Genomic DNA, 11,457 nt, shown 5'->3' with positions numbered 1-11,457 from the left:
ATTCAATATTCAAGACATCAATAATATTCTCCTCTTATTTGTAAGTCGCTTCATGATTTTGCATCAGTTCGAATAATGATGCTGCCTCAGGCTTCTTTGAGACAATATTAGGAGTTATACCTCTGCTAACCAAATAGTCTTCAGTTGTTGGACCAATTGAACCAATATAAAATTGACTAGTTAAATTATCAAGCTGTTTTAGTTTTTCAATTATTAATTCAGTCCCTTGGGGACTGAAAAAAATTATCCATTTCTTTTCAATATTATTAGTTTGGTCTAATAGCGAAAGCTGCTTGTTGAAGGTTTCACCAATATCTTCCCTCAAATCCGTTCTATAAATTACTCTTTCCATAATATTAATATTGGCTAATTTTAAGTTCTTCGGTATGATATCTTTTCTAATTTTGCCGGTAAAAAATACTATTTCCTCTTCAGGTGCAATCTCGTCGATTATAATCTTGGATAATATCAGTCCATTGCCGGCATCGTTACCACCTTTGACAGTCTTGAATCCCGCTTCACTTAATATCTTGGCCGTCGCAGGCCCCACAGTATATCCAATTTTTTGGAATATACTTTGCTTAATGTTCTCGTCGTTGATTTCTTGTATACATTCATTAAAACACTCGACAGCCCTTTGACTTGTAATTATAAAATTTCGTATGTTGGAAAATTCCTTACTTTTTAAGTATTCTACAGTTGAATGCCTATCATAGTGATTGTGTTCGAGCAATGGTATGAACACCGGATTATATCCCAGCGCCTTTAATTTATCATTATATGGATCTTTCGGTATGGTCTGGTTCTTTAGTAACAATACGTGAACCATTTTACTTTGAGGATAGACTTAATTTCAGATTAGTATTGATTTTAAATACAGTATATTTTATTGGAAGAAATATTTCAGTTCACAAATCGCGGAAACAGGTACAATAATGTAATTATATTTGTATTTATATTTATAGTATAACAAGAAATGAAACGCTAAAGCAAAAATTAAAAAAAAAGATCCTAATTAATAAATACTACAAATTCCCTACTCGTTGATTATCTTACGAGTTGCCAGTAACACCCTTTCTACCCCTGCTGCATTCGATGAGTGAAAAAGTTTACCAATTCTCTCATTCCCAACCATTAAATTTCCTATTGTTGTTCTAATGTAATGTTTAAAGTTTTCAATAAACACGAACTTATAACCCATGATGTAGACGAAGATGAATAATGCCATAATACAGACCAATGCTGGGAACCAGAAAAATAATAACATTTTATCATTTTCAACATTCTTGCGAGGATGATTAATGTAAGATATAACCATATCTTCCGAAGAATCAGAGGACACGCCGGCATCCTCTTGGTTATCATCACGCGAAGTTCCAGTAATCACCTTAGAACTATCACCATTTGAATCATCATCAACACTATTAAGGCTTCTTTCAACAGAAGATTTTGGTTTCAGGTGGAATGACGATGGTCCAAAAGGAAACAAATCATCGTAAGATGGTAACTGACTGTCACTTTCATCATTACTAAATACATTCTTAACCTTCTGCCATAATCCTGCCGAATTCAGAGAGAAGACGTCCTCGTCCTCGTCCTCGTCCTCGTCATCATTATTATTTGATAACGGTGGCAAAATAGTTGAGTTTGAGCATAAAGATTGATTATCATCCAAAATACCGCCAACCTTAGCTATATTTAACTCTCTGTGGTCGGAACTATCACCATGTTCATCTTCATCATCGAAGTCATCATCACTTTCGCTTTCATAATAATCATCATTATAAAATCTGTCATCGTCATTTGATTCAAATTCAGAATCGGCTAATTCAGAGTTACCTAAATCAGAATCCTCATGGGAAAACTCACTACTGTCATTTTCATTTTCATTCGATCTCGAATTTAATTCCTCTCTCATGAGATGTCTATCACCACTTTCGAATTTTGAGCCACTCGAATGATTGACCGAATCTTCCATGACCATCTTTGATACATGGCATCCGAAATTCATAGCAAACATTGAATTCAACGAATCTAAACTCATTGACTTAGCCAATTTATTATCCTTTGAGAGGAACCTAGAGAAATCGTCCGCATCATTTTCATTATCCTGGTTTTCTAAGCTATTGAAAACATCCAATACGTTTGGATCACAGTAATCCTTTAATAATTTATCATTTGACAATTTCAAATTCCAATTACTCTTACATGCAACAAAAATTTGAATCATATCTCTATAGCCGCACATCGATGCTAAGAAAAGTGGTGTTAAGCCTTGGTTATCCTTAACATCAATTTTGCAGCCATGCGTGATCAAAAATTTAATTAATTGACTATATCTCTTCAAAGAGGCCAAATGCAATAAAGTTTGTCCTTGTCCATTACATAATTGCCAGTTTGGTATTATAATTGGGCAATTTGGTAAGTCGACTAACGAAAGGAAATTAATCAAGATTTCTTCAGTTGACAAATCCGATTTAGTTAATTGTAAAACAGCTTTATGAGCGCTATCAAACCATTCAATGTTAGCTTGGTTCATATTCTGCTGGTTGGCAGGTGATGTAACATTAGTATTTGTACCACTAATACTTGAATTATCGGTACCAACGATTCTCTTCGCAATATTCTTCGCATCCTCTAATTTTCCGTTCATTTTCAAACCAACTATCTGCAAGGCTAATTCAATTAATTGCTTGTCGGTATCATCAGTATAGGTGAAAATTTGTTGTTGAGGTGGTCCACCTATCATCATATTTTCGTGGTCTTCAAAACTAACCAAGACTTGGCCTGGCTGCGATGCAGGAGGTAAATATGTAACCAATGTCGTTTCTGACCAGCAGTGGGTAGCCAAAGCCTGGTTTGCGCCAAACTTGACGGCTAATCCTTGGCGGAAATTAAACCCTAATAAAGTGATTTCAATTCCACCTCTAATTGGTCCCTGTGCCGGTATGATTCTTTGAATTGATGGTAATCTAGGTTGCTGGGTATTTAATTGGGGATGGCTTAATGGCGATAATCCAAATGATGGTTGTCCATTCGAAGGCAATTGAGTATTAAGAGGTTTGGTCAACATATTGCTCGTCGATGTATTGGTATCACTATTACTTAATGGCGACAATGCGTTAACGCTGCCATTAAACATAGGATTAGTCTGAGTGTTGAACGAATCGTCCACCGATAACTTCTTCCTCTTTAAGTTTCTTCCCTCCGTAAATGTGTTAGTATCGGTATTAGTTTGGGCCTCAGAGTTGGATTCATCTATTGAGTTAGAAGATAATTGACGGAAAGAATTTGATAATATATCATTATCAGATTCTTTAGGCAGTCTTTGTTGTTGTTGGTCTCCAGACATTTGTTGTAAGTTAGTGGATGAGCCACAGATAGAATTAGGTAAAGAGTCTTCGTTCACTTTATTTTTCGAAGCAGCAGTGGTTTTCTTTCTATCCATTATCATTATAGTTGACGAAATTTGTTTTGCAACCACTTTTCCTTCGTGATTCTTCACCACAAACAATAATTTGAATCCTTGAGATTCTTTATGATGCCTACAGTAACATATTATTCTAGCAGAGAGGTCTAATGATTTCGATAAATCATTATTTAAACCATTAGGCGGAGGAAAGGAAACAATTTCTTTACAGTTAAAAATGATTGCTTTCTTCATCATCTTATCGTCAGCCCACGAGCTAGAAGAACTCTTACCGTTTTCCCTGGTGTTGTTATTATCATTCGTGGCGTCATTATTTGTGTCGGATTCGTTCCCATTGACGCCGGATTTTCTTCTCGACGCCCGCTTTTGCTCACGTTTGATACATCTGGAACAAATATTACACGATTTCTTATAATCGGACGTCAACACGTATGTGTCCAAGTATAATAGACTTTCTTTCAACGTAGGTGCCAATGTATCCACACCGTTCGAAAGACAGAATTTATTCTTGGATATTAAATCTTGGGGTATATGTAAAAGGACGTGTGGGGGAGGCGGACTCAACCCGAACTTGAATTTGATCTGCGTTTCCACCCGCGAGTAGCTCGGCAAGTTTGTTAATGTCAATTTGTACGGTAACGAATCCATGGCTTGCTGTGAAAAATCAAGATATGATTGGTCGGGCACATCCACGGATGGCGGACACAGCTTCATATTGGCAGTGCCAAACTTCAACTTGGACAACTCATCTCTCACAATATCATAATCCGAAAGTTGTAACTTGTTCGTAATGTTCATCTGAGACGCATCGGGAGGACTCGTGTACACGCTGTTGGTCGCATTGTACCCAATGTTATCAAGATACATGTAGTCATTATTATTAGGCGTCGTCATCTGCGACTGATTCAACAAGTAGTTCGCGTTACCACTTCCGCCTCCGTAGTTACTTCCATCATTATTACTGTCATTGCTGTCGTTATTATTGTAAAAATCATTTAACAAGTCGTCCGTTTCCACCTTAATACTGTTACTATCAGGCAAATTTATCGACTCGTACACTCGTTGGTCCAAAAATTCGTCTAAAATGTCCTGTTCGTTCTCATTTGACATATCATTCACAAAATTGTGTTCTAACAACTGATCGTCGGTGATCGATGACATTTCGGAAGTTCCTGGGCGGCTAATTTCTAAATGCGTTTTAAATCCACTTTAGACTTGAACTATTAATTTCCCGTTATAAGCTTTCTAGTATGTATTCTTAATCTACTAAAAGTCCAATTTTCAATTAATTTCCCCTGCTATCTTATGAAAAAAGACACATTTTAATAAACGTATACACATTTGCTTACAAGTGAGTAAAATTCTGCCAGAGCTTGGGCCATTGTATACAGGTCGTCACATACGCAGCCGCCAACTAAAAGGTACTACATATAATATTGATTTCTCCTAAAGTATTCGAGTAAAAAATATGCAGGACTACCCCATCGAATTGTTGGGTTCGGATATTTTGTTGGGAACGTCAAAAGTAAAGGGGGAAAAAGAGAAAGGTGACACAAAAAGACAGGAGATAGTAATGAGATATAGATACGCTGTTTTTCAGAATTTGGTTGTACACCAGAACTGCCATACACCAGTGGACCATATAATTCTAGGTGTGCATATAGACTAGGAATGAAAAATGGGTTACGACACGACATTTTGATTTCGATTGGCCTTCTATGGGAATAGAGGAACACTAGATGAGACTTGTGTAATTAGCATATAGAGAACGAAAACAAAGGAGATGCCGCTGGATACATTATATGTGACAGGGTTTTCGAAGGAGTCGAAGGCTGCTGATTTAGCACCCGATTTTGAAAAGTACGTATGAAAGAATGGTTGATCTTTTTTATTATTTTCATTCTCTGAAAAGCAGATTGGCAGATCCGTGCAAATGATGCAAATGGCATGTAATATGGAAATCTATGCCTATGGATACTGCTGATCGGTGCAATTTGGATTTGCAAGAATCCTATATTAATTTTGCTAGTATTGATTGAGACTCGTTGATTGAGACTCAGTTATCCTTTATTTTCCTATTTCCCTGATTATTCCTTCCCTGAATCAATTCCTGAATTATCTTTCCCTGAAGTATCCCTATTTTCCTGATTATTCATTCCCTGATTCAATCTCCTATTTCCTGTTTTACATTTCCTGAATATCCTCCTAGCTCCCCCGAGAATAATAATCAAGAATCCTACAAAGAGAGAATAACACTGACATCCAGATATGGCGATTTAGTAAGATTAGATATACCTCCACCAAGAACTGATGACGGAGAAAAATATGCGTTTGTGGAATACAAAAATGCTGAAGATTGCGAAAAGGCCTTAGAACTAAATGGTAAACAGTTACCGTACTCGCTGAAAGATGGGTTAGTTGTTCAATTGGCCAGATCTGATCCGTATTCTGCAAGAAGAGGTGGGTTCAGAGGCAGAGGCGGATATGGCTACGCTCCAAGGGGCGGATACGGTTACGCTCCAAGGGGCGGATACAGTTACGCCCCAAGAGGTGGATACGGCTACACCGCAAGTGGTGGATACGGCTACGCCCCAAGAGGTGGATACGGCTACGCCCCAAGTGGTGGATACGGCTACGCCCCAAGTGGTGGTTATAGAGGTGGTAGAGGGGGCTATAATGATTATGGTGGCTACAGTAGCGACTACGGCTACGGTGGTAGCTACGGCGGTAGTTATAGAGGTGGTTACTATAGTGGCTCAAGAGGTAGTTATCGCGGTGGTAGAGGAGGTTATTATGACCGTGATAATGGTTATCGGAACTATAGTGATAGTGACTACCAAAACCATGAATACAGTGATCGTGACTATAGATATAGCCGTGATGGTCAATTGAGAGAGTCAACATACGATAATAGATTGGCTGACACCGACGATAATCATGCAGAGCGTAGTAATGATACCCCATACGAAGAGAACAGCCATCCAAGGCCATCATCTAGATCTCCAGTGAGAAAAGAAAGGTCAAGGTCGCCTGTTAGAAAAGAAAGGTCAAGGTCGCCTGTTAGAAAAGAAAGGTCAAGGTCTCCAGTCAGACAGGAAAAGCCAAGATCTCCAACAAGGCAAGAAACCGATACACAAGAAACGTCCAAATCACCTCAATGAATATAATAAGTTCTCTATTCATAAAGTATATAGTATAATAATACATTCGTTTGCGATTTCCCTTATCCATGTAAACGAACCTGTACTATTCTAATAAAGGTACTTAATTTTATTGATTTATAAATGCGGTTGATATAGTTTTAATGAGAATATGGCATAAAATAAGGTATTCTTAGTTCATTTACTTGGGTGGTTCTTTCAACTACCCCCTATTCGAAAAGAATTATTATTTTTCGATTAAACGTCAAAGCACTCTATAATTTCACTGTCGGCTTGTGATTAACGCATATGTTATGTTTGTATAACATATTGATATTATTGTTTAATAAATATAAGTTCTGTGCATATTGAAAGTCTGCCGCATAATACGCAGAATCATCAATCTTGAAAAGTAATAGCCTGTGGAAGAGTAGTCTTGACAGAGTTTCTAATATTAGATTCTCTCAATGTTAATAAAATACAGTTTATCACTAAGCTATCTAAGTCGATTGATAAAGTACTATTTGCATCTTCGGTACAATTTGAATTATCCTGGTATATTTCGATTTTACCTGTATCTGAAAACTTCTTGGGAATAAAATTAATCGAGTCATTACCATACAACATGGAGTCTTTAAAAAGACCAAAAGGTGGCATTGATCTGGACATAAATGCACGCTTGCTAGTTAATCTTTTGAAAGATGCAGAATCGGCTAATAGTGGGCCTGTAGGATCAGGATATGGATTACTGAAAATCATGTCGTCATTTAAATCGTTGCCTGTGTTGTCTGATGAGTTATTATTTGGATGCTTCTTTTTATGTTTAATTATTGACGGAATTTCAAACCCTGTCTTTTTATTTATAATATCGTCACATAACGATGGTTTATCATTATCGATAATCATTAGTTTCATGATGGGGCTATAATTTGTTACATAGACACACGATAGCGAAGTACCAACAACTCTGAATCTTGTATTTTGGTAGTTAAAATCCGCAAACGGCTTGAAATTGTGCTGGAACATTATTATACGGAATGGTTTCTTGCCTACTGGACTAAAGTTTAAAATATATCGCCTGACATCGTAGAAGTGTTTTACATAAACAGAACAGAAGACGTATGCTTCGTAGTTTGTCAGGCTATCTGAATTTTCGTTACTTGGACAGTCTTGCAAGCTCGGCTTCAAAGGAATTTCTCTATATTTCTTGAAGACCAAGAACGGGGAATTTTTCCTAAATGATGATAAATATGGGGTATTAATTTTGAATATAGGGAGACCTAGACCCTTTACTTTATATTCCAATGGTATTATGTGTGTTCTATTGTCAACTAATTCGTCGTTATGTATATCATTTCCTCTTTTACTCCCTTTACTAGCAGATAGTCTTCTAATACTTCCATTCGCATCATATACAATCCTCAGGTTTTTTGATTCCTTTTTCTTATTCAGACGCAAATGCTTGAATAACTGGAACGACTCTTCACTTGCGAATAAATAAGTATTATGCTTCAAAAGCTCTTGAACTATGATAAACCTTCGCTTCAAATTAAAATTGCATGCTTCTTTATTCAAGATTAGACAAGGACTTATATTATTTTCGTCTATCATAGTTTTCTGGTCATCACTATCGATATCATGATCTGCCGCGTCAACAAACTCATCTCTTGCATTTCTCAACTGCCTCAATAAAAAGGGTAGATATAATGTAAAATTATCATTATACGTTTCTTGCAACTCTAATTGTTGTTTTTTATCGTACAATAAAGTATCACTCTCAGATAAAGCTATTGACTCGCTAATGGAAGTTTGTGTAGAGATTTCCTGGTTGGCTAACTCATTAGTAATGCTATTAGGATTATGATCAGGAAAATATAATATTTCATTATTCGTATATGGTAAGCTGAACCTCCGTTCTTCACCTCTGCTATCTAAACTACTGGCTGAATCTGGCGCCGAAATCGTGAATCGTCTCCGTTTAAAGATTTTCATGGTGGTTAAAGATCTTCGAACATTAGAATGAAGTTTTTTGCGCTTTTATATATGTAAGATGTTACTGCCGCATTATTTTGATAACGAAATTTTTTACTCCAGGTGGTCATGTATAATCCAGATTCACACACAAACTATGATATATAATCCAGATTCACACACAAACTAATAATAAAATGCTTTATTATACATATTATAGACGGGTATTCTACTCAATAATCTTAACCACACTGTTATACACATTCTCGATATCGAGTTCAAACACTTTCTTATCTTTGTATATGCATTCTTTCATGGGTTGATTAGATCTAATCAAATAAATTTTCATATTTGATTTGTATCTTGGACGGCATACGTTCTGCTTTATCCACTCCGCAGTAATTATACTATCCGTGTTACAAACACTTTCAATATTGACTACCTTACCTTCAATGTTTCTGTTGATCTTGACAAATTTAAAATTTGCAATTTTAAATGCCTCGCACAATTTTTCATATAGATTTGTTGTCGGAGGTAGGTTATTAAAGAATATCATTTTGAAGTGAGGCAGTCTGGGAGAAATTCTTGTACATAGATAGTCTTTCAGTTTGAATGAAGAAGGCTCGTGGAATGTGAACGCCAGAATGTTGTTTAAATAGCAGTATAGCTCCTCGATTGAGTCATGCATGTAGAATCTAGCCTTAAGGGAGTTAGTGTAAGGTCGACCTTGGCCTTGTCTCCTTTTAATCTGAAAACGAGGGTTACTCTTTTTCAGCGAACGTGTTTTACTGAGTAGTTTGGCTGCCTTGACGAGGCATTTATCTCCATTTAGCGAGCGAGGAACTGATACATTTTTGCAGTCCAACCCAGGTCCGTAACTGTAACTCCTGTGTTTCAAGCACAAGAGACTATTAACAAGGTCAAGACTTTCGTCCGAGTTAATTAACCTTGTATTCTTTTCGGTAAAGCATTCTTCATCCTCCAAGGGGGACGAAATCGGGCTGCTTAAAAGTGACGGGTTCTTGATATCTTGAGATGTTGCCGCAAAAATATCTTCAAAATGATCGTTATCACTACCCATGTCTGTCTGAATGGTGGCTGCTACTTGAGATAAAGTATTCAAATTGGATAAATAGCTATTACAAGACATATCAAATATAATCTGAATATATAATAGTTTGTCTTGAGGAATGTACTTAATTGAAGCAGGAAACTACATGCCCTTAAATAGTTTGCAGATGGTTGTAAAAACGAGGTCCTTTTTACAACCACCATTTTAAATTTAAAATAAATAATTCTCTGATTAATCGATATATTCACTGCTTTATATAAACTTCACTGTATTACAGTAGGGAATTCCTATCATTTCTTTTCCTGCTGTTGTTTTTGGCACTGCTTAAACTACTTAGGCACTATTATAAAATCATCATGGAACCTCCCCCACCATTCGGTAATAACACGCACACCAACTGTCAAAGAGGATTTTCACAGCCATTATCATAGTTGCTTCTACTGACTAGAAATAAATATAGAGAATGGTTGACTACATTAGTCGAGCAGCATGTTAAGTAGATGAAAATACAGAACGGTCAATATATACTCTAACTCTTATAATTTTTCGTCTCGTATTCATCGAACCACAATTCATAAATAACATATACACGGCTTTTAGAGCGTCTTCCGTACCTTATTTATAAGTCCGACCATGTAGTATCATCGTTGATCATATTTAGGCTGATTTAGCGAGTCAAATCAGTTCTCATCGTTGCGTAAAAGAAAAAGGGGTAATGGAAAGAGAGAGAAAGCAAGCTAGTACAATAATTGCTACTACGGACACAAATCATTCCGGATATTTATAAATTGAAAAAATTGATACAACAAGATTTCCGATAGAATAGAGATATAGATGTAGTCTGTAGGAGTAATAGTTGTATAGCAGTTGAAGTACGAATCGGAGTGTATTTTACGGGAGTAGACATGGTAAAATTGCTTGTTGTACTATGGCGCACTGACACCGATATATATATCGAATCAATTATCGAAGGCCAAAAATTGAAATTTATTTGATTTTACCAATTGATTAATTTTAATTACAATTATTACCATATAAATATAAAAATAATGCCCGAATTACGTCGTTCTGCTAGAGTTGCTTCCAAGCCAACATCATCCCCAACAAAGGAGACCCAAATTGAGACACAGATTGAGCCACCAGCTAAGAAGGCTCAAACTAGCTCAGTTAAAGAATTGCAAGTGGGCGATAAAATTCCAGATATGAAATTATTAGACGAAGAAGAGAATGAAATTGACTTGTTAAAGGAGGCTGAAGCTAATAAATACGTTATTATTTTTGCTTATCCAAAGGCATCTACTCCGGGATGCACCAGACAAGTTTGCGGCTTCCAAAAGAATTTTGGCTTTTTACAGAAATCGAATGCTAAGGTTTATGGATTATCAGCCGACCAGCCAAGTGCCCAGAAGAATTTTGTCACCAAGCAAGGCTTGCAGTATCCTTTATTGTCAGATCCATCTAGAGAATTGATTGAAATCTTAGGAGCTAAGAAGGAACCTACTGGTGTTAAGAGGTCCCATTGGATTTTCGTTGATGGCCTTTTAAAAGTCAAGAAAATCGCTATCAGTCCTGAAGAAAGTTTCGATAGTGCTAAGACTGACATAGAATCCTTCATTGGAACTTCCTCCGAGGATCAACAAGAATCAAGCGATCCAAAGCCAGAGGACTCAGAATCGAAAGGCGCAGAACCCAACGGATTAGAGTCGAAAGATTCGGAATCAAAAGACGCATTGACTTCGAACGAAGAAGCTCAACCAGCTACAAGTAAGGGCTTGGAAGATGAATTAAAGGCCGATTAAGAGTTCGTGAATAGTTATATATGATATATTAGTATTTAAATGAAT

The 11,457-nt window shown here is 36.6% G+C and overlaps 6 protein-coding genes across 6 annotated transcripts; 2 read left to right on the top strand and 4 right to left on the bottom strand. All coding sequences in view use genetic code 12, as the record gives it.

The window, feature by feature from the left end:
• Nucleotides 1-34: 34 nt before the first annotated feature.
• Nucleotides 35-829, bottom strand: DEHA2E05654g (DEHA2E05654p; the record flags this gene model as incomplete). Its single annotated transcript, XM_459567.1, has 1 exon — nucleotides 35-829. The coding sequence occupies one exon, from the start codon at nucleotides 827-829 to the stop codon at nucleotides 35-37; it is 795 nt and encodes a 264-aa protein (XP_459567.2).
• A 207-nt stretch (nucleotides 830-1,036) lies between these two features.
• Nucleotides 1,037-4,591, bottom strand: DEHA2E05632g (DEHA2E05632p; the record flags this gene model as incomplete). Its single annotated transcript, XM_002770382.1, has 1 exon — nucleotides 1,037-4,591. The coding sequence occupies one exon, from the start codon at nucleotides 4,589-4,591 to the stop codon at nucleotides 1,037-1,039; it is 3,555 nt and encodes a 1,184-aa protein (XP_002770428.1).
• Nucleotides 4,592-5,213: 622 nt separating this feature from the next.
• DEHA2E05610g (DEHA2E05610p) lies at nucleotides 5,214-6,591 on the top strand (the record flags this gene model as incomplete). The annotated part of the gene is made up of 2 exons (XM_459563.2): nucleotides 5,214-5,290; nucleotides 5,697-6,591. 2 exons carry the CDS (start codon nucleotides 5,214-5,216, stop codon nucleotides 6,589-6,591), a joined length of 972 nt encoding a protein of 323 aa, XP_459563.2.
• Nucleotides 6,592-6,969: 378 nt separating this feature from the next.
• On the bottom strand, nucleotides 6,970-8,562 carry DEHA2E05588g (DEHA2E05588p; the record flags this gene model as incomplete). Its single annotated transcript, XM_459562.1, has 1 exon — nucleotides 6,970-8,562. One exon carries the CDS (start codon nucleotides 8,560-8,562, stop codon nucleotides 6,970-6,972), a length of 1,593 nt encoding a protein of 530 aa, XP_459562.2.
• A 208-nt stretch (nucleotides 8,563-8,770) lies between these two features.
• DEHA2E05566g (DEHA2E05566p) lies at nucleotides 8,771-9,691 on the bottom strand (the record flags this gene model as incomplete). Its single annotated transcript, XM_459561.1, has 1 exon — nucleotides 8,771-9,691. The coding sequence occupies one exon, from the start codon at nucleotides 9,689-9,691 to the stop codon at nucleotides 8,771-8,773; it is 921 nt and encodes a 306-aa protein (XP_459561.2).
• A 971-nt stretch (nucleotides 9,692-10,662) lies between these two features.
• Nucleotides 10,663-11,412, top strand: DEHA2E05544g (DEHA2E05544p; the record flags this gene model as incomplete). Its single annotated transcript, XM_459560.1, has 1 exon — nucleotides 10,663-11,412. One exon carries the CDS (start codon nucleotides 10,663-10,665, stop codon nucleotides 11,410-11,412), a length of 750 nt encoding a protein of 249 aa, XP_459560.1.
• Nucleotides 11,413-11,457: the final 45 nt, after the last annotated feature.

The sequence above is a fragment of the Debaryomyces hansenii genome (genome assembly GCF_000006445.2).
Source record: "Debaryomyces hansenii CBS767 chromosome E complete sequence".
Taxonomy (NCBI): Eukaryota; Fungi; Ascomycota; class Pichiomycetes; order Serinales; family Debaryomycetaceae; genus Debaryomyces; species Debaryomyces hansenii.
This window is presented reverse-complemented; position numbering and strand designations above follow the sequence as displayed.